General features: G+C 36.7%; 2 protein-coding genes across 2 annotated transcripts; both read left to right on the top strand.

Moving 5' to 3' along the window:
• Positions 1 to 334: 334 nt before the first annotated feature.
• Positions 335 to 16560, top strand: LOC134794560 (mucin-2-like). Its single transcript, XM_063766369.1, has 7 exons — positions 335 to 482; positions 2406 to 2629; positions 2921 to 3048; positions 4537 to 4667; positions 5760 to 5816; positions 15258 to 15527; positions 16210 to 16560. The coding sequence occupies exons 1-7, from the start codon at positions 452 to 454 to the stop codon at positions 16536 to 16538; spliced, it is 1170 nt and encodes a 389-aa protein (XP_063622439.1). The 5' UTR covers positions 335 to 451; the 3' UTR covers positions 16539 to 16560.
• Positions 16561 to 16618: 58 nt separating this feature from the next.
• LOC134794256 (uncharacterized) lies at positions 16619 to 20738 on the top strand. Its single transcript, XM_063766016.1, has 5 exons — positions 16619 to 16910; positions 17897 to 18119; positions 18692 to 18816; positions 19397 to 19549; positions 20538 to 20738. The coding sequence occupies exons 1-5, from the start codon at positions 16826 to 16828 to the stop codon at positions 20699 to 20701; spliced, it is 750 nt and encodes a 249-aa protein (XP_063622086.1). The 5' UTR covers positions 16619 to 16825; the 3' UTR covers positions 20702 to 20738.
• Positions 20739 to 22602: the final 1864 nt, after the last annotated feature.

The following is a 22602-nucleotide window of genomic DNA, read 5'->3' as shown; positions in this document are numbered from 1 at the left end:
TCGATAACAAAACTAGAGTTTTGGCAGGAAAAAATGGTAAATCAAATCACCCACAGTTTCCCTAAAACGTAAATTCTGATACCGGTCAAATCCCTCCAAAACGTCTGAGAAATGACGCACAACCCTACAAAACGAGTTATTAGGAGGCGCAGGCCAAGCATTCTCAATGACAGCGCGGGTGCGGGCAAGTCGAGTTCTTGAACTAACCATTGTTACGTGATCTCAAGATTCGTAATAACTGTGCGTGATTGAAGAGTGTACTTATCCTGGTTTGCCCGGGTCTTCGATTTCTCGGTGCTCGGTAAGCGACTGGCATGGCACCACGGGATTAAGTCGAGTGACTTGCGCCCGCGACTCTTTTATAGCCATACCCGCAGCCCGGACCCGCCAGAAGCGGACGACACTCGCGCTGAGCGGACGAACACAAAAAGTCATAATTATTATAACAATCATGAAGCCGCTGTGTATCTTTTTTGTGGTCGGTGAGTAGCTTATTTATTTACCTACTACTTCTTTTTCAATAGGTATTCATAGAAGTAGGTAGATAGATATATGTGTTAATTGAAAGTCTCCGACATTAACCTTCAAAAGTGGTTTCTATTTCGGAACTGCAGTGTTTCCCAAATTCTTAACGTAGTATTATTAACATATCGTTGACATAGCTTATATGTACAATTGTACATATTTCAAATGTATTATTGTTACATATGTATGTAGGTACATTGATTACCTACCTACTTTGAAGACGATGCAATAGAGATAGATACATCTAGTATAGTTTCATTTATTTATATTAGGGTTGAAAGTTTGGTTAAAAGGTTGGTTAGAGAATATTAAACTAAAATAAATACTAACCAACATCTGAGAACATAATTATGGGTTTATATGCAAGCATTTAAGCAGAAAACGACCCCGGCAACAGTTTGTTTACACTCATAAATGATTTGCAAGATCGAAGTGATTCCATAAATGTTCCGTGAACAAAGTTTTGTACGGAACACTAAAAATAAATTTCACTAAAACTTTATGTAAGTTGTATTAGAGACTGAAGGCATTTATTTTAATTTTCTGTGTCGATTACGTACCTACCTATTGTATTGTGTATCTCAAAAAGTATTAAAAATGTCAAGTTTTTGTTAGGTACCTCGGTTCCAGTCACTTTGCTAGTTTTTGTGTTCCATTTTAAACACATTAGCGTTGTATCACGATCATAATTACGTATAACTTAGGCACAAACATGTACCACAAATAAAAGAACACTTTGTGATACTTAGTTATAATGACATCGATAATAAATGATAATATGAAGCTATAAGGAAAAACAAATGAATATGAATGTTAATTTGGTTCGATGTCATCTTCGCTGTGTAGACATAAATAAAATAAACATGATAAGTAAATAAGCATATCTATCTACGCCGTGACCGAAGATCATACGATTTAAATGACCTTTAAAATATTTCCCGGCGAGCAGATACAATCTAAAATAAAACATCTAAACTAATTAGGTACTTAATTTTATTTGTTTTGTTTTAGACATATTCTATGCTATTCGTGCACTCTGTATTAAATTAAGATTGTTAGCATTTCTCTATGTAAGTGAATTGTAATAAATATATTCTTAAAGCATAACCATAAAATCGAAATTTGTACCTAACGCCTACTGAGAATAAACTGGGTATTGACCAACTGACTGGTTAAAAAAAAACAAAACAGATCAGATACTTACTACTTAATGGGTAATTTTATGTGATTATCTGTGAACTGTGAATATGGGCAAGCCGAGGTGAAAATGTGATTCATCGAGGTGCTAGTCGGAATTTCCACTGCTATTAAGAAAGGTTGAACTAACTATACGAGTAAATGTTTATTGAAAACACGTTTATCCGAGAAATCTTTAGGTAGGTACCTACCTAGGGACTTGTTGCAAGCAACAACTGTGTGATAAGTAACTACTTTCATGTGTCAACTTTCTAGACTAGAATGTGTTATTATATATCGGGTAGAACAGAACGAAGGACTGTTACGCAAACGGGGAATTGTTTAGGCTACGTACGTTATTAATCACGTTAATATTTCTAACAGTTTTTGAGATACAGTTTATTAAACATTAGTGCAAAAATCTGAAGGTAACCACCCTAGCAAGCAGATATAAAAATATTTAATTTTAATAATGATTTTATTTTACTTTTTAATCAAGCTTTACGATTATAATAACTCGATCGTAGATCACTATCCTTTCAGCTCAGTCTGTAGAAATGTTCCACGCTGTAAACTAGCCGTCCTAGGTTACTATAACTTTTAGTCCTAAAAAGTAAAAAGGTAAATAGACACACAGAGTTACCATCGCAATTATAAGACAACCATTACATTAAATAATCCTATTTGACTAATATTTATTACAGCTATCTCCAGCGCCATGGCGATGCAGATCAGGCCTAAACGGCAGTCCACCCAGTCCGAAGACACAAACGACTTGGAAGACCGCTACGGTTGGCAGGGGCAGGGCAGACCACAGTGGAATCAGTTTCCGGGACAGAATCGATTCCCTGGGCAAAACCGATTCCCGGGACAAAACCAATTCCCTGGACAGAACCAATTCCCAGGACAGAACCAGTTTCCTGGACAGGTAATGTCAAGAACTAAACTTAAGGAATTCAATTTATCGCGACCTTTGGGCCATTCTCAGAATATATTTCAAAGGTCAAATTAATACAATTTAGTACAAAATATAATTTGGGAATATAGGATATAATTTCAGTGGCTGTTGAACTTACTAACGTTGCGAAAAAATTACTTTAAAAAAATCTCGCTGTTACGAGTATGACGTGACATTTGTTTTGTGCGCGACTTAAACTCTAAGTGCCGATATGAGCTATCTATGAGCAGGTCTGAATGAAATCTCTATTCCTTTTAACAGGGCCAATTTCCGGGACAGGGGCAGTTCCCAGGACAAGGACAGTTCCCGGGACAGGGTCAATTTCCGGCACAGGGACAGTTCCCTAACCAAAGCCAAAACCAGCAGTCGACTGTATCTCCTAATAATGCGTACGTATTTTCTTAAATATTTATGATAATAACTGATCTGTATTTGTGTCCTCTTGACGAAACCTGCGTTACTGAGGGTGGGAATACACCTGTCCAATGTGTATTTGCGTCTCACATTTTGATTAATGACAGAGTGAGACGCAATGACAGTTGACCAAGATATTGGACATATGGAATACCACCTTGAGCATGAACTATGGATTCCTCATTTTAGTCATTCTTACTGAAAAATTCTAATCTGTCACAGCTGATTTACAAGACAAATATTGTTTACTCCTAACGTCTTCTGTAGGTACAAATTGTTTGTTTGACAAAAATAAGTTTAAACAGTGTTACTATACTGACCTCCACTAGGCTAGGCATAGGCTGTCTCGTAGAGGAAATAATAAGATTGACATTAGGTATGTAAGCATTAGCGGCTAGTAGCAACAATATTTTAAAAGTAATAATAGTAATTAACAGGTAGGTACATACTGGCACTGGCATATAATCGAATTTAAATTGTCGTGAGACATAGGTACTAACATTTAATCTAAACCGTACAGAGATACCTTCCAAGCGAGCTGTCAGTGTGACCACTTTTGTTTAGTGTACGATTAACAACGTGGCCCACCTTGCTGTAGCCATGTCGATAAAGTCATATCGATAAACTATCGACATATCTTGCAATTTTAATTTTACTTCAAAGGTTTAACGCTACCTAAAGTGAACAAAAACGCTTTTATTCTTTATTGTGGTTATCAGATCACAATTTTATAGTCACCCTCCAGCAGGGAACCAAGGGAAAGTTCAGATATTTAATTAAAATAGATAAATACCTACTAAAATAGGTGTTCCGCAATAATTGAATTATTTTATTATATTATAATTATTTATAATATATTCATTATCCATTAGCATTTCAATTATGTTTATGTTTAACGAAGATATTGAAGCTTCAATTAATCGCTATTGCGTTCCGCTGTGTAGCGTTTATCGATATATAACATGATTAAAATCGACTTTTCACATACCTAAAAGAGCACACATACGCAACCTGGGTCTACCTAAAAAGGGGACACCTGGATTTGAAGTCCATCTTGTCAACAGTATGGTTGTCCTTTTTTGACAAACGGCATTTTTAAAAGAGCAAGGAGAGAGGAATGATACTAGTTGCTGCGCCGTGAAAGAGAACAGACAGCGTTGGGGCCTTGGTCTTAGAGGCATGTATGTTAGGTATATTTTTGGAACGTTGGCTTAGTAAAGATGTTTCTGAACTCACTGTACAGAAATCTCTAGTTACAGTCATATCGAACTCATCCATGGCATTTAGCAGATTGTCGAAGTCAAAGTTACCTATTTTATTCTACTATTTAGGCTTATTGTACCTAAAATGCGTCAATGGATGACAAAAAGCTGCAAATGAAAATATTCAAACATTAGTATCACTACATTGCCTGAAAATTGAATCACAGATTTGTTAATCAAGCATAAATTTTAAAATTTCAGTAATACTGCAAGCCAGGACCAGTGCATCAGCACGTGCCCCGTGACAGCGGAGTACAACCCAGTGTGCGGCACCAACATGGTGCAATACCCCAACCCGGGGCGGCTGGCGTGCGCCCAATCGTGTGGCGTCAGTGAGTATCCACAATATCCACTTCCATGGGGTTTCTATTATATATAGGAGTACAAGTTACAATGAGGAAAGCCGGTGAAAACGATGGCACTCTTAACGATGGTACAATTTTGACAGTTGCATTTCCTATTTTAGGATGTAAAAGCCCATAGAAGTTTAATATTGCATTTAAGTAATCGTTGTATAATTATAGCAGCAGTTTTTAATATTGAATGATGAGACTCACACGATTGTATCAATTAAATTAGATAAGCCGGCCGTTACACATGTTTTACACGTCGACCCAAATATATCCATATATGCTAACAAAGGTCTGTTACGAATTACTTGGCCACTTTGGCTGTCACATGCTGGCTGTAAACTCATTCTACGCCTTCTTATAATATAATTGTTAAACTTCCTTCTTTACTCGAGCTACCTCGTGTATTTTATTTAATGTAATGCTAGTAAAACAACACTACGACTAAGTATGTCGTTTAAGCGATGCTTTAATGGCTCCTTCTTAAGGAAAACGCCGTAGAATAACGCATGTGAATGTTAGCCGCAGGCTGGTCTGTGAGATTATTATGAGTATTTTTAAGATTTAAGATTAAATTAAGCCTTACCAGGCGTGGCTCACTCCGCGATTTCGTCGCTTTGCTACAGGTAGCTAAAAGTACATCCGTTCCACACCAATTTTGGTGGCTAGCCATAAGCCGCGCGTGGCGCTGTCGCCACCTAGCGGCCATATCTGTCCTGATCGTAACAGACGCGTTTTGTTAGGGAGTGAGTCTTCTGTACCTAATAGTACTATTATTTATTCTGTGGCCTTACCTAAGATGTTACATAAGTAAGAAGTACCTATTTCCAAAAACATGCTGCTGCAGTCTTTGTATTATAAATTTAATAGAGGTTCAAGGCAGCTAATAATCCTTCTATGATCTAGTTATCCACTGAGTTTGTAAGTTAAATGAACCAAATGTCTATAACCTTCACGAATTAGATAAGCCATAACTTGCTGGATGTCAATGTCAAAAGGATGCTCAAGCGGACTTCGGTCTCTCATGTGGTCTCTGGTCAATTTTCTTAATGGCGTAATGTGTTCGTTTTTCAGATGTTTCCTTGCTGAGGTCATCGCCGTGCCCGACGACAACTACCGCTGCACCAAGAAGCTAGATGTAATCTCGAGTACCTTAAATTTAAGACTGAATTAAATCATAGTTTTCTTAATAAATGCATTTTTACTGTTACTGAAATATTATGTAGTATACTTATATAATCCTTATTAAAAGCTTCTTAGTGCTGTGCTAAAAAGTGAACAATTACTTGACAAGGTACAATAAATCATCTGCCACAGACGCTATGTGCTGGCACTTCACATGGTTGTATATGGCAAATATTCATGTTGCATCCCTTTTGTTTTGTATAGCAAGCCAAATAAGCGTCAAACATAATTACACTCTAATCCATAATTATAAAGGGAAAACTAAGAGTTGCGGGTGGGTATGTCATGAGGATGCTAGCAGAGAGCTCGAGCTGATCAGCAGCATCCGCCTTGGAGACACTGTCCTGGCAGTGGCATAACTCTTACCGAAAATATCTTGGAGTTGCCCGACACTGGCCCGAAATCTAACATATAAAATCCACCTGCAGAACGTCGCAGCCAAACGAACTATTATATAATCTGTGGTTAAACCACCTGAGAACCTGAAACCGCATACTGCAGAACCTAACGGGTACCACCTTCGGGGGCTTAAGATCGACTGCTTTGGCGGTCTACTGTACAGCAGAATACAGTGCCCCGACGTGAATAAACAGTGCCCACACCCAAATCGTCGACATCCAACTTAACCACACTATTAGTGGCGGATTTGCCCTAAGGCTCAGTAGGCCCGGGCCTAGGCCGGCAAGATATTAGGGGCAGCAAATTGTGACAAAAAATTTGCTGATGATAACAAGAAATAACTCAAAATGTAGTCAATGTGATGGGTGTTGAGATAGGGGCAGCTACTGCAAATCCGCCACTGCACACTATGTGGCTAATTACTGGGTGGGTTGGGTGTTGGGTAGCAGTTTTTTATTAAATCTATACATTTTGATCGTTTTAGATACTATAAGATAACTTACCACTAATGGCACCAATCACTATTTTAGTTTTTGAGTAAATGCCTCTGATACCTACAAGGAATGAACGAATGGCTAATGAACGATAACGGGTATGAGAAACCTCATATATTTTATTTCCTTTTTCTGGTTTTGCACACTACTTATATGACTTATATCTAACTGCCAAATTTGATTCAAGGATGACTCACGTTAGACCGGGCCGTGTCCGGGCCGGAGCTTCCAGCGCTTCGTTTTCTATGGAAAGCATCACTCGACCCAATCACCTGTCATGTCATAGAAAAGTAAGCGTCGGAAGCTCCGGCCCCGACACGGCCCGGTCTAACGTGACTCATCCTTAATTCTTTAAAGGCTCTAGAAGAGATCCATAGGTTCGCCCATTTGCAAAAAATATTGATATTTAAGATAAAAAATTAAAAAAATATGTTTTTATGGTTTGTAAAATCAAAGGTATTAGGTATTATGTCTAGGTAAGTTTATTACTTTAGTAGTAGCCGTAGTAGGTTATATCTACTAGAATTAAGGGTAAAATATCTTGCCATAAATGGACCCCTAAAAAGTTGACAGTCAGCAAAGCGGGGGTTTCCCTACTAAAACTGAGTCTGAATTGAAACAAAACGAAGATTCATGCACAACGTTGAACAACTGGTTTGCACGGAATTTCTGTGGAGGATAGTTAATGGTGAGATTCAGAAGGTTGTTGCCACTATGAGAAGGGGGAATACCGCTGAGTAATAGCAAAAAGTACGTTAAACCCTTATGGCTGCTCAAACGACCATTAAAATTATGGCAAAAAGTCAATTTTGATGAAAGATGTATAAGTAACAAACCGTGGTTTCCTGGTATAAATGCAGGTAAATACCTATTTTGGGTTATTAATAGTGTGGGCAGTTGAACAAGAATTCGATTCCTAGTAAATGTAGGTGAATACCTAAAACTATTAACTACCCATAACTAATCAACTTTTATTAATCGAATCGAATAGGTACCTACTCGTAGAAACAGGGGCAACAGAACCAGGTAGGTATATAAGTTGTAATACAAAAAAGTTGAAGCGTGATTTGAGTTGAGCATGACTCAAAAGGACTAGAGTCTCAAAAGGACTTTTATAATTAAAATAGTCTAGGTAAACAAAATAATAAACCAAAAGAGCCAAGTGCACATAAGAGCTTTTGACGGTACGCGTTATTTTTGGCTCTGAATAATGTCTGATAAACTTATATCTATAATTCCTAAGGCTCCCAAGGATAGTGTTTAAGATTTTTTTAACACGTTCCTTGTCCGGGTGCTCCCATGTGGGATCATGAAACTTTTTTTCGGTAGTAGTGCTACCACTATGGGTACCACAACCAAACCACCACAACTTCAAATGGAAGGACACTTGAACGCGTGATATTATTTTGTATAAAGACAGTTAACGTGTTAAAATGCGGGCAGAATAATGTAAAAATTATCGAAAATCCTCACAAATAAAAGTTCAACTTCATTTCAGAAAAGAATAAATACCTATGTATTTAACCTGCCATAACACAATAACTATCATAAGATAAACACTCACATCCTTCTACAACATCCTGCCAGTGCATGATAAAGTTAAGTACTTAATAGCAACTGATCAATTTAATAATTCCGAATTTAAAACTCCGCGAGTATACTGGGTGTTTCCTGTAACAGGAGCAATAAATTAAACTGTAGGCTGTGCTCCTCAAACTGACCAACATTTGTTCAGCAACTTTTAAAAATAACTTGTTTCGATTTTTATTACACTTTAAAGTTTATTCTAAGACACAATGTATTCCAAATTTTGTTATGTTTAAAGCATAACAAGCAACGTCCAACACACTGATATCACCGTACAATGAAAATGATATTTAATTTGTATGAAAAAAATTAAAATCTAAAGATTTCATAATTTTTAAAAGTTGTTAATAAAAAGTTATATCGTTTGAGGAGTACAATGTATGGTATAATTCTTTGCTCGTGTTACAGGAAACACCCAGTATACCCGAGCGCCAAGAGGGTTAATAATGCGTCGTAAATACGTGGAACCTCGGCGTGGAACCTAAATACCGCTAGGCTAGCAACTACTACGGTAAAAGGACGCGCAGCTATATCACACCGCGAATATTTAAGAGTTTATTAATTATTGAAGACGAATGTGGTAGTAAAAAGTGTAAAAACATATTTAAATCAAAAATTAAGAAGTTGCTAATAGGTACAACGCATGATTGAACAGAATAGTTAAATATTATATACATACAACGTATACTGCGTTCATATGATATCATTACGTAAGTTAATCATGAAAGTTAGATTAAGGTACTAGTGCATCATGTCGCCGTTAAACGTAAGTTAAAATGTACCATACATTTCAGAAAATTAAAAAAAAAACATTAGTTCGTTCTAAGTCTGCATCTTTAGGTCCGGGGATTCAAATTTACCTACACTACTCGTATATCGTGTTTGAATCACCTATTATTCCGAAGCGCACACGAATTCACACAGGATGTTGATGTAATTAAAATGCAGTCTACTCTTGTTTTCTGAGATTTAAAAAACTATAAAAAATTAGGTACCTATTTATTCCTTCACAACCTTGAAGTAATTTCTTCGCGACAATGTACGGTAGGTTTATAAATCCGGTATTACTCATGATTCGTATACTGGATTTATTTCCCACGAAGACTTATGATTTAAGTGTTTTGGGCATCAGTGACTCGTTCTATAATCCTTGGAGCAAAAACAACTTACTGAATTAAGTACGAAAAAATTCAAAGAAGCATTACTTTTATATTAAAATCAGTTAGCTGTGGAGCGTTTTCGATCGTCAGCGCGTCAGTCCACTTTTCTCATAAATTTACACAAAAGTGTAAATTATATTTAGCCGAATGAATTATGCATGATGAAATTGATCTGTGCAATTTGATTGTTTTAATTATTTAATCTTTTTTTACTAAGTAATATAACTTTCCGGTGAAAATAAAGCTGGCAAATTATGCTAGTTCAAATGCTGTGTAGTATGAAGCTAGACGAGCGTAATTTTTTGAGTTGCGAGTTTCACGTAATTTCAGCTGCAGAAATTCTAATGAATGTCGGCAGACAACTCATTTTGCGTCGCCGTGTGAACCAAAACGGTGTTTTGAATGAAACCGAATGCACCAGAAATTGATCAACCGTAATTACGCGACTCGCAACTCAAAAAATTATGCTTCTCTAACCTTCACACTCATCGTAGAGCTGAATTCAGCTAGCACCTTTGAACTTATTATGCAGTGCGGTTGGCTACCGGAAGGAGTGCATCCGTTCTGGTCTTATATAGGTAGTTCTTAGCCCGAAAAATCACCTCAGTTCAGCCCTACTATAAATGTTGGCATCAGTGATTATTGTGACGTAGATCGAACGTAACGTAACTTTATGAGAGCAATTAAAAGAACGCAACCCCATAGATGTTGGTATATATAAATTACTTCAAGTGAACCTGCATGACCTGCATCTGTAATATAAGTAGGTAATACCTACCTACCGTTATCATGTATGGGTTAAATCAGTTCCTGATTACGAAATTCGTTACAATTACGCATGTAGGAACTTGCTTTCTATATAGCGTAAACTTGAACCGGCCGTATTCGAGGAAAAGTTATCGACCTTAAGATATTACTCGTATTACTACACGACATTTGTTAATACTTATTTATTTATTTATTTATTTAAATTTTATTGCACAAAAGAAAACTTATCGTACAAAAGGCGGACTTAATGCCAAAAGCATTCTCTACCAGTCAACCAGTCAGTCAGTTATTAACTTTGGCAAAGTCAAAGGTTTAGGAATTGGTACTGTAAACGTGAAACTAGGTACTTACATTTGTTACATAAATCTTATTATTCTAGTAAGAACCTGAATTGCATTAGACCCCTAATACTATAGATATTTTTACAAATTCACGTTCTCTATATGTTACCTAAATGAAACAAGAGTAAAATGATTGATATTTTAGGTATATAGGTACTTAAATGTCCAACATCAACGATGGGTTCATTAAAGGTGATTCCAAGTTCAGCAGAAAGTGTTTCAGTAAGAATGACATTACTTTAAGTGCTATTATTTATATACCCGTATATACCCGAACTACTAGTAAGAGGTGTGAAAAAATATTATGAAATAAAACCTGGGTAAGTATATGTCCCTTTCAGATTGTCTTATAAATGTTTTAAATACATATATTCAATTCAGAATTTATTTTGACTGACCGTTGATGATGATGTTTGTTACCTTTCACAAAAGTGGCCATATGGTCGCAATATATCAGTAAAGTTATATTAACGAACAATGTAATAATTACCGACCCTGAACTCCAGTTACTACGATAGTTATTTATTATAGGTTCCGTCCAACCACCTTCGTTCAGGGTAAATGTTCGATAATTCACAGAACGGATCCATAAATATATGAATCATATACGTATACGAATGAATTAGTAGCGCAGCGAGGACCAACACATATGGTGGGGATGTTATAAACTCACAGGACTTAAGATCCGCTTATTATAAGTCTGTGATCTCGCTGCACCGCGGACCGTTGCCAACAGACAGAGTGCCCTAAAAAGGATCAATCAAATTTTAATTTAGTTATCACACTATTAACCCAGAAAATGGTTCAATGGATCGCTATACTAGGTAAGTTGTATTTGTTTTTTTATAGTCTTGACCTACCTATTAGTACAAATTTAATTGGTATTTTATCTCGACGCCGGTAAAATGTAGTGATTTAGTCATCTTTCTTAGGAGTCATAGGTTTAATTGGTTTTGAGTTTAGCCTTGACAATCGTACAGTATATTCGTCGTTGTGAGCACGGCTATGAGTACCTATCTAACTTATTCTATTTTAGTAGAGTGCTGAATGTAAGTAAATATTTAGATTTTCGACTAAGGTTTATGCTGCTGCTGTTGCTGGTCAAGACGGTCAAAGGGCAAGCAAGGGCAAGTATTTGTATACCTAAGTACGTCACTCGCGGCCCGATTCGAACGTTAAGATACGTCAGTTAATAGATCTAGAAACGATTATGGATTAGATATGTCAGTGTCAAATGTGACGTTTCTTCAAACAAAAACTATCATTCTATCTCTATCTATTCTATCTATTATTAATTGACGTATCTTAAAATCGGGCAGTCGGACATAGTCAGAAAGGAAGAGCCTCAGTCCTCCTCCTTCTGCTCTACCGATCTTCTGTAAGTGGATACGTAAACGCAAGATTTAAAAGCGACGAAAGAGCTTGTAGACGGTCTTCTCTTATAGACGGTCTTTGCCACATTAACCTTACATAAGTAAGTAAAAATTTTAATAAACCGAAAACTGGTGACATCTACTTGAGAGAATTTATGAATCTAATATCAAATACCCGTCGGAAAATTTAGGTCTTGTGAGCTATTTAGGGTCCTATACTATGAAATGCCTAGTGTCAACTAAACTCAGAATAACCTAGTATATTAATATATATAACATATTAATCAGCGTACCCTCGAATTCAATTCTACAGATTCGTGTGTACCTGTTTGACAAACAATAATTTTTACGGTTATAGAAATATAATCAGTAAGGTTGCTTTTAGTTTGAGCAATCAAAAGCAAAAGGTTTTTTTTTCTACAAAGAAATATAGTCTGTGCGGAAATAGAAGAGTCACGGAATGTATGGAGCCCAGTACATTCCACGACTCTTCTCTTTCCGAACAGACTCTATACACTCGTAGACAGAATAGCCGGTAAGACGGAATTAGCCACATTAACCTTATAATTATATTTAATCAGGTTCAATCATAACAAAATGTTGATGGTAATTTTTTTTTATGTTGACATTGCTTTTGGATAGTAGATAATACTTTGACCCGAAAAAAGATTGCATTCCATTTGTACTGAGCACTTTACGCTAACTGTGTGTTTCGACCCTTATGGTTATTAAGCCTTTCATTTTAAAACACTGCCTACTCACTTGTAAGTTGTAACTCGCTCGTCTGTAGTGCGAACGGTTTTTGGTCAATTGATAGATTTTAGCAGACAAAATACTCGCCACTCGACTAAATGACTAACGTAGTCCGAACTAGCCTTTAAGGTTAAACCCTAATTAAGAGCGGTTTATCCGATTCGAACATGAACTCGGAAGTGAGTGTCGAATGCAACAAGGACTCAGGTTCATGTGTGAAACTGTGAAAGCCCACGCAACAATGACATGAAGTGACTACATGAGTGAATAGCGAACGCAGTATTATGTATTTTATTGAAAAACATGGACCTTTGCTGTCTCGAACTTTTTTGGAGGAATTTCAGTTCCAAACAAAATGTACCTTTTCCTTTCTAATGACGAACAGATAACTATATGTAGGCCCATGTAGGTAACTCACTCCTAAAGAATTTTTCAAACTCGATGGGTAGGGTGACATATGTCAAAAAGCAATTATAGGGTTGTGACAATGTAAACTAGAAACGATTTTTTACGATTCTCGATTAGATCTGCAAAGGGCATACGAGTAGGTGTAATCAATTTTATTGGTGATGATTTAAATTTTCCTATATTATTGTATGACTTCACAATTGGACGCGACTGAAACGATTTGACACGAGCGGAATCGATTTGGTCGATAAGTAGAGTCAAACTCTATTGCAATTGAGTTACGTTTAAAATGATTATTGAAACTCAACAATATTAAAATTTATCATTTTAGGAAACTTAGGAAAGTGACCAGTTTAAATTAATACATTAAATTAATAATTGCTTTTGTTACAGTGGCATTGGTCTGTTTGAGCGGATCATCGTTCAGCCGTAGTTGGGTCGGATTTGATGACGAAGATATTGGGTCGTGGGAAGCAGACCCCGACGATGAACGGCCAGGTTCCAAATTTAAATATTATGGCGAACCGGCCTCTGAGGAAAGTTATGAAGATTATGATGGATATGATCATAGATATGGAAATAAAGCACATACTTTGAATAATCAAGCATATCACAATGATCGAGATGGTCATGCGTTTGGTTATGGGCATAATCATGATTATCATCATCAATATCACAACCACGGTTATAAATACCACTGGGGTCCTCGCGGACAGAATACTCAATCTGGATCTTCGGGACAATCCGGCCAATATGGAGGGTCACACGGACACCCAGGCGGAACTCATGCTCACGACCAACATTGGGGATATTATGGGCATAATTGTGGATCCGGATCTTCTGTTCAACATTGGGGATCTCACGGACATCCTAGTCAACCCGGATCTGGTCAACCCAGCCAAAACAGCGGACGTCCTATGGGTTTACCTCCAAACAATGTAATCCCACCTCAACCTTCTTCGAACGATGCTGACCGCGTGGTGTTTCCGGATTTTAACAACCAAGTTCCTACTAGGTACGTCATGTCATCATTACTCGCATTTGTTGTGCTATCTAATAATAGAGGAATCATTTTTGATGTTTTTGCCTCTATTTTTTGTATTGATTTACGCAGCTTGTTGTAATTATGGATAAATATATGAATTCTGCAGCGGTATCATGGTCGCATTTTTATCACCTGTCATGCCATGCGTCACTTTCGCACTTACATAATTGTTAAAACGTGACAGGCATGGTGGCAAATGATAAAGAGCCGACCATATTAGCCCTACTGTACGGATATGACGGTCATTCTTGTCTACGTGACAGCGTGATAAAACGGTATCCGACACTTTCAATCGCGTTCTGTTAATCCATGTTAGATAGCCAAAAGCCATCCATAATAGGTCCGCTGATAGTTATATATTCTTTATATTCATTTTAAATTAATAAATTGGCGCCTCATTAGTATTCTGAAAGGTATTTCTCCAGGCGGATTTGTACTTCATAAATAATTCTTAAAAACCACTTAGTAGTAGCAAAGAGTAACTACTTTATTTCCACGCATTCTTTAGCAATGGGGGTTTTCCTGTATCCATCATTGAATTGGAAATACATTTAACACAATACTTTACATTGCTTATACACATAACGTGTTAGGTATTGTTCTTTCAATAAAATTATGGGAATGATGTGACATGACATGAGTGATATTTAGGTCCCCCCTACATATATGTATTGTGTTTCCTAAGTGGTATCTATTAGGTTTATATTTTTGTTTCTATGTCTGAGAACAGTTACCTAATCAAATCTTATTAAAATATATTCAATAATAATTCCATTAAAACTAAGACCTAAGACGGTAACGTTATTTAGGTACCTATATTGTGCAGATTTAAACGCAAAAAATATCATTGGAAAGCGCCGCAATGTGTGTTTAATTGTTTAAATAAGTAAATAAATAAAATAAAATGATATGACATCATATTAATATGTATATTATGTTAACTTCGCAAGGAAAACAAACATTTTTTAAATACATGTCTCTTGATCCTAAGTAAGCTTAGTTAACTATCTAAAAATGCTATTAAAATAATGACCTTTCATTAACTTCAAAATTGCGCAGTGACAGGTGCCCGATCAGGGCCTTGCCACATCAGAGGGGATATGTATTTTAATTTTAAGTCTATAATTTCCAGGGCTCCGTTACCAACTCGACCAGTTACGACCAGTACGACTACCGCCCGGCCTACCACCACAGACCGGACGCTGCTAGATCTAGTCATCTGCATACGAGCCTGTCCGACCACGTCGGAGTACAACCCTGTCTGCGGGACCAACAACGTCACCTACAACAACCCTGGGGCCTTGCAGTGTGCTAGGAACTGTGGGCTCAGTAAGTATTATCGACCGGCTACGATCGCTCGGCATAGGACAGATTGAACGCTGCTAGATCTAGTCATCTGCATACGCGCCTGTCCAACCATGTGATGATCTGATGATTCACCGGTTTACTTACTCAAATAATTTATTTATTTATTTGTTTAAGCCTTATTGAGCTTACTGTGAGACAGTCAATTTGAATAGGTAATGTAATATTTATTTAATACATATATTACACAAAAGAAAATCTTACAGTACAAAAGTCAGCGCAACGAATGGCGAATTTTAAAATACGAGTACGGCCGACGATGGAATGTTTTAAATCGACACAAGTACGGTTACCATCAGTTTGTCACTGACGTAAACGCCGTCGAGAACGTAATTTACTTTCTATACATCCCGTTTGCACTAATATGCGAGTGCGAGCGAGATGTATAGAAAGTAAATTACGTTCTCGACGGCGTTTATGTCAGTGACAAAGTGACGGTAACCGTAAAGTTGCGAATCACCTATTCGCACGTGTATCGTACAAAGTTTTAATGTGCTTATTATAGCACCGGTGTCGTAATGTAGCACCAGATGTACTCGTACTGTAAACTACCTACTATGTTTTACATATTAAATTTCATTATAGAGCAACAAAGTTCCAGTTTCATCATAGGGCTTATTATTAACAATTAAATAACTTTCAACAGATGTGGGAGTAGCCCGCCAGGCGCCGTGTCCGCGCGCCGTCCCCCAGATCCCACAACCTACCACAGCCAGACCCATCACCAATCCAACCACCAGAACCACAGTTTCTGGGCAAACCACACGGGCCACCCCCGTCGCTAGACCAACCACAGTGAGACCCACAGCAGCACCTACTGTGAACCCTACACGGTTCACCAACATCGATGTCAACAGACCTAGTCCAACTCTGATACCCCTTGACATTTTACAGAGTGTATTCGGTACCGCCTCGCCGACTACCAGTGATGACGATGAACTTGAATTCGATATTGATAAGCGAATGAACCCCTAGATTAGATGATTAAATTACTTTAAATTAATAAATGAATCCTAATCGACTTTCTTAATTGTTAGCAAGCTTTTAGTAGTCAATTAATTTCTCTAATTTAACAAAGTTTCTTAGGATTAATTAGTCATTATCTTTTTAATGACACGGATCAGCGCTAATTATGCAAGTACTCATACGGATATAAGAATGCAAAACGGAAAGAAATGGATTAGTTATTGTAGTGAAGCAAGTCGAGCAACAGTTATTTAATTAATATAATATATTGGTTTAAATTATAGTAAATATTCAAAATGCAGTTCTTAAGCATTAAGTTGGTGCCAAGTGTGTTATTGGGAGTAATTTTTGCGTTAAGTTCACACGTTGCTGCAAAATCTCGTAAGTATACTTACCTATTTAATATTTATGTAATGTACCTACTTATTAGACTACCTTACAATTTATATGCACTGTCCTATGATATTTTGATGTTCATGCTAAGTTTAATGAGAGCGTAATAACTTCGATTGTACAGAATTTTATATTTATTCACTTAAGTAAAGTCCGTTATCGATTTTAGTCGCAAAAATGTATAATTGATAGATTTTGACCAAGAAATTCTACGCTTTTTGCTACCTAATAGAAATAACAAGTACTGGTTTCTATTCGCACGTCTTCCCATCTTGCACTTTTGTAGATAATTTTTCTGAAAACAGACTCACTAAATTAGTAATTTTTTTTTCTGAAGAACGTTTAGGTAAACGCGCGTAAAGCACTCATTTTGTCGATCTTATTTGTAAATTTCGTAAAGTTTAGACTACTAAAAATGGTAAATTTGTATTACACCTATTCTGTACTCGAATTTTTGTAGACTACATTTTTGTTATTATGACTTTGAAGTAGTGTAAATGAAAGTTAGACAAAATCAATTTTCTCCAGAAATTACTTTAAAACAAGTGACAATTTCTTTGAAACTCGACTTAATTTCAACGTAATTTTGATACTTAAACAATCGACAACATTTCCTGAAACTGTTCTTATACATCATTTAGTATAATTTACTACCATAATTTTTTGATGAATTTTTAAAAACTGTCCCTTCTCGTCATGTATTACCAGTGACGCACGCTCGCGACCTCATTATTAAAAGCCAAGATGAGAAGACGTGCTAATAGAAACCAATACTTGCTATTACGTAACAAAAGGTGTACAATTTCAACGACTAAATCCATCAATTTCACATTTCTGCTCTAAAATAGATAACTGACAGGCCGATACCGTCCGGCGGACTGTTAATCAGTGGGCCCCTTTAGATCCTATTTTCCTATTTAAGACAAAAACAAATGAAATTCGAAACTTGCTTAAAATTTTACCTTTATTTTTAGCTGAATTTATCAAAGTATGCAAAGATACCTCAACCGATTGTTTGCGGGAGTCCCTCCAGGCCACTTTGCCAGGGTTTTTGAGAGGTGCTCCTGATTTGGGCATAGACAATATGGATCCTTTCCAAGTCAACAATTTGAACCTGACTCTTCCGGGTGGCTTGACGATCAGCTTCAATCAAGGCGTAGCTACCGGATTCAGAAAGTGTATCATTGATAAAGCAAGGTATGTAATAAAAAACTAATATTTAATTTATTTAAGTCTTCAGGTGTAACTAACATTAAGCTATACATAGGTACCTGTATACTCGTAAAGACAGAGTGGAACATGCTGTGAAAAACGTATGTTCATCTGCTCTGCAGAAATACTAAAAGAAGCACCATGTAACGTCTCCAACACTAATGGTGGGTGGGAAATTATTGCATCGAATTAATTGTCGATAGGTAATTTTTATTATAGGTAATTTATACTAATTAAAAACAGTGCGTAGAATCAGTACTTACCTATAGTCCGACAAGGAATTGTAGAAAATTATTGAGGGCGCCACTTTCTACGTAACTGTCACATTTTTGACGTAAAATGCTTAAACATGGCAACAGTTTAGTATGGAATATTTTTAGTTATATTTTATTTAATTTCTACTATTTTATGTCGCACTATACCATTGGACTAAATTTAATCATAAACAATTCATATGTTATTTTTCTAATTTAATAGATTTTAATATTATTGACTTTGGCATCTTACTTTAAAAAAAACTAATATGCTTTACCTCAAACCTTTTGTTTTTTTTTCAGAATGATAAAAGACAGCTTGGACATTCATTTACACTGTAACTTGACTATACGGGGGAAGTATATTTCCACGGGCAGACTTCTCATGTTCCCCATAGACGGCCACGGTGACTCGCTTATTAAATGTAGTAAGTGGTTTTATTTGATCTAAAACGAATGTTTACGTCACTGTCTGTATTTGTATTTTGGGAGAAACGGTGAAAATCCACAATTTGTGCACACTGACGCCATCTTTTGGCTGATAATCGGCATCCCCTTCCTAGACATCCACTTTATTCAATCTATTTGTATTTTAATATTTCAAAAATTCCAAACTGTTTAACCTAATTGTTATTATTTGTTTTATACTATAAAATGTGTATAAAATTTATATTTAAAATAAAATCTGAGGTATAATAAGGTGGTGCTGTGTGTACCAGCAACACTCCTGACTATACATCAGTGGACCTTATTACAAAAGGCATAAGGTCCACCGATGTACAGTTAACAGTGTGGGCGACTGTACTAGTGCTCGACATGCTAATGCCCAATAGATGACAGCCTGCTGTCACCTCCATTGACAATGACTTAAGTTTCAAGATGACATGCACTGGGACCGCGTCAAGCACCAGTACCACCACCTTATAAGGCAAGAAGAAAATACATACGTTCCACCAAAAAACTAAGAACTCGAGTCAAATATTTTAAACAAAACATTTTTTCTTGCAGAAAATATAAGATTGGAGGCACTAGTAAAACTAGGATCAAAAATGCAAGATTCTGAAAAATATTTAGACGTTAAGAGTCTGAAGGTGAACCACAAATTTCAGGGTAGAGTGTCTTACCAAATGACGAATCTTTTCAAGGGCAACCCTGAGATAAGTAAGTTTACTTCCTGACAATATTTTATCTAATGGATTTCTCCGATTTTGTGACTCAACTAAATGACCACAGATGACGTGGACATCTGTCCTTTACTTAAATTACTTCGAAAAGCAATAGAATAAATAACTTCCGACATATTCGTTCTCTAATTCATAGACATTGACATATATATCTAAGGACGGGCCTTACGGGCACTAACATGGCACTAAAAATGGTAGTAGTTCAGCGGTGTCACTCATGAATTCGAGCCAATCTAGTTGCGACCAATCGCGCGAGTGATGCGCTGTAGCGGTGACACAGTCCTTAGATATATATGTCAATGTTCATAGATTTCATAATGCAGCTTGTACAAGTAAATTGCACATGAATTATGCTGTTCATTAGCCCCATCAGCATTTACTTTATAGAAAATTTTCATAATTAGTAAATAAGTAAGTACCTATTCATTAACTAATTATTCATATCAGTGCGCACCTATCAGGTTAAAATAGATCAAATTTATCTCAAGAAATCGTCTTTCGTGTTCCAAATTTGACGACCGGTCTGGGGTAGTGACACTAGTGACCCTACCTGCGAAGCCAATGGTCCTGGGTTCGAATCCCGGTAAGGCCATTTATTTGTGTAATGAGCACAGATATTTGTTCCTGAGTCATGGATGTTTTCTATGTATTTCAGTATTTGTATATTATATTTATCGTTGTCTGAGTATCCACAACACAAGGGTTCTTGAGCTTACAGTGGGACTTAGTCAATTTGTGTAAGAAGGCCTTATAATATTTATATTTAAATTACTAATAATATATCTGTCTATTAATGTTAGAGTTAGCAAGTAGCACATTATAGTGGTCCCTCGAGCCGGAAAAATATACTTTGCGCCAGCTAAATTTTAGACTTATGTCAGAAAAGCTTGTGATTTTATATAGTAAACAAAAACTAGTTTCAATAGTTATGATTTATACTAATTCAAATTACGTTTTCCTTACAGGTAAATTAGTGTTAGAGTTCATGAACAGGAATTGGAGATTAGTGGCTGAGGAGTTCGGTAAGCCGATCGTCGACTTCGGCGTTAACTCCATCATGACCAGTGTCAATCAACTGTTCAGGGTGGTGCCGATGAAGGACTTATTACCGGGGTCAGTCGATCTGTGATAACGATTCTTCGAGACATGATACTAATTTTACAGTACATATATTATGGTCCTAATTTCCCGCACTAGTGCGTAAAATAGCACTTTTTGTGCGATGTCAAAAGTTTAAAGGGCCATATGTACTTTAAAACGTTGTACGATACACATGCGAATAGGTAATTCGCAACTCGTGTCGATTTAAAACACTCCCTTCGGTCGTGTTTTAATTTATCGCCACTCGTTTCGAATTTCCTCTTTTCCGCTCTTGTATCGTAAATAACTATTTTATTTTATTTGGTGCAGTGCGGATAAGGAATAGTTTTTGTGCTTAAGAACCCTTTTATTATTTAAGAGTAGATTATAAGGACTATGATAGTGTACGCTATATGTTGTTTATATAAACTTAAATGTTACTTAATTAAAGTATGTACGTAACTCAAATTAAAATAGTTTTATTTTTTTCAAAATACTTTATTTATTAGCCTAGAGTGTCCCACTGAACTGTTGGGCCAAAGCCAACACAGTGTTTTTCCACATATCTTTAGAAATTGTAGGAACAAGAGTCTTCGTGTGAAGTACGAGTAAGTCAAGTAATTAAAAATATATAACAAATGCTTAATTGGATTAGGGAACTTATATAAAAGTAACTTTTGTAGATTCTAGCCGCGACTTTTTATATGTGTAATAATGATGATGATGATGATGATTGATAAAAACTATCCTACGTCCTTCTAACTTAGAGTTGCCATAAGTGTGGGGACTCAGACCGGGACATTTAAAGAAAACCGGCCAAGTGCGAGTCGGACTCGCGTCGCGTTTCAAGGGTTCCGTACATTACACAATTTGTAACAATGTATTTTTTCATGTGAAACGTGACTGAAATGTCTATAATTAAGTCCGACTCACGCTTGACTGCACATTTCTAATAGGTTTTCCTGTCATAGATAGGTAAAGAACTATTTGGTGTTTTTTTTTTTTCAAAATTTTAGCACAGTAGCTTCGTAGATAAATTTTCCATGTGTTTAAATGATTATTCATTGACCAGTCACGCTACCATGTAGATTTAGGGGATGCAGGGTCAACCAGCAAAAAACGCGAGCGCAGCGAGCGCGAAATTTTTTGTGACAAAATTGTGAAAGCGTGTTAAAATGGCCGGGCCTAAAAATCCGAAGTTCCCCAGTGAGGCGAGCTTTCATGTGAGGTCGAAGCCGTGCTTCAGGATAAGCTCAGCTAGAGCATAGACGCCAACCAATGTCCATTGTATTAAAAAGCGAAACCGCAGGCCGAGCTTGGCGCAGCGAGGTCAAAGGCTAAGCTGAAAAAGAGGAGATTTGGAAGACAAACCAAAAACTTAGGTAAAAAGTGAGGCTGAAGGTCGAGCTCAGAAATCTCCACATTACTTAATAAGCCCGAAGCGTACTTATAACCAGCGCGGTGAGCTTTCATGCGAGGCAAAAGGCCAAGCTTCTGAAACAATTTTTTATATTTGTTAAAAATTAAGCGACGCCGAAGGTCGAGCTGTAAGAAAGCAGCGCTAGTGTTACTCAACAATAATATGTGTCATATGTACAAGAGTTACTCGGAGGGCCGAAGTTCCATTGATGAGGTTTTAGGCCATTGGGAGCCTGAAATTCGAGCTCTACATTACAGACTTTAAAAGCTATAAAATAACATAATTTACATAATTATCTAATTATTGTGTGTATGAGAAACTGATATTGGACATTAGGTAAAAGTAGGTACCCTAAAACATTTTTTTTTAATTTTGGCCATATGAAATGTAGAAATGTAGGTAAGGTCACTGTGGGTAAGTCCGTCTACAAGGCAAGTCCGTCAACACGTTATAACTTTTGAATTTGAAGGCGTATGCGACTTTGGAGTCCAGTCGATTAACCAGTTTTTCGCGCTAGTTCCGTCTCTGTA

Source organism: Cydia splendana, chromosome 10 (assembly GCF_910591565.1).
Source record: "Cydia splendana chromosome 10, ilCydSple1.2, whole genome shotgun sequence".
In the NCBI taxonomy this organism is placed as follows: Eukaryota; Metazoa; Arthropoda; class Insecta; order Lepidoptera; family Tortricidae; genus Cydia; species Cydia splendana.
This window is presented reverse-complemented; position numbering and strand designations above follow the sequence as displayed.

Coding starts and splice junctions, on each gene's coding strand:
- LOC134794560 (XM_063766369.1), top strand. CDS start 452: ATGAAGCCGCTGTGTATCTTTTTTGTGGTCG. Junction 2,630..2,920: donor AGAACCAGTTTCCTGGACAG/GTAATGTCAAGA, acceptor TCCTTTTAACAG/GGCCAATTTCCGGGACAGGG. Junction 3,049..4,536: donor ACTGTATCTCCTAATAATGC/GTACGTATTTTC, acceptor TTAAAATTTCAG/TAATACTGCAAGCCAGGACC.
- LOC134794256 (XM_063766016.1), top strand. CDS start 16,826: ATGCAGTTCTTAAGCATTAAGTTGGTGCCAAGTGTGTTATTGGGAGTA. Junction 18,120..18,691: donor TGTATCATTGATAAAGCAAG/GTATGTAATAAA, acceptor TTTTTTTTTCAG/AATGATAAAAGACAGCTTGG. Junction 18,817..19,396: donor TGACTCGCTTATTAAATGTA/GTAAGTGGTTTT, acceptor TTTTTCTTGCAG/AAAATATAAGATTGGAGGCA.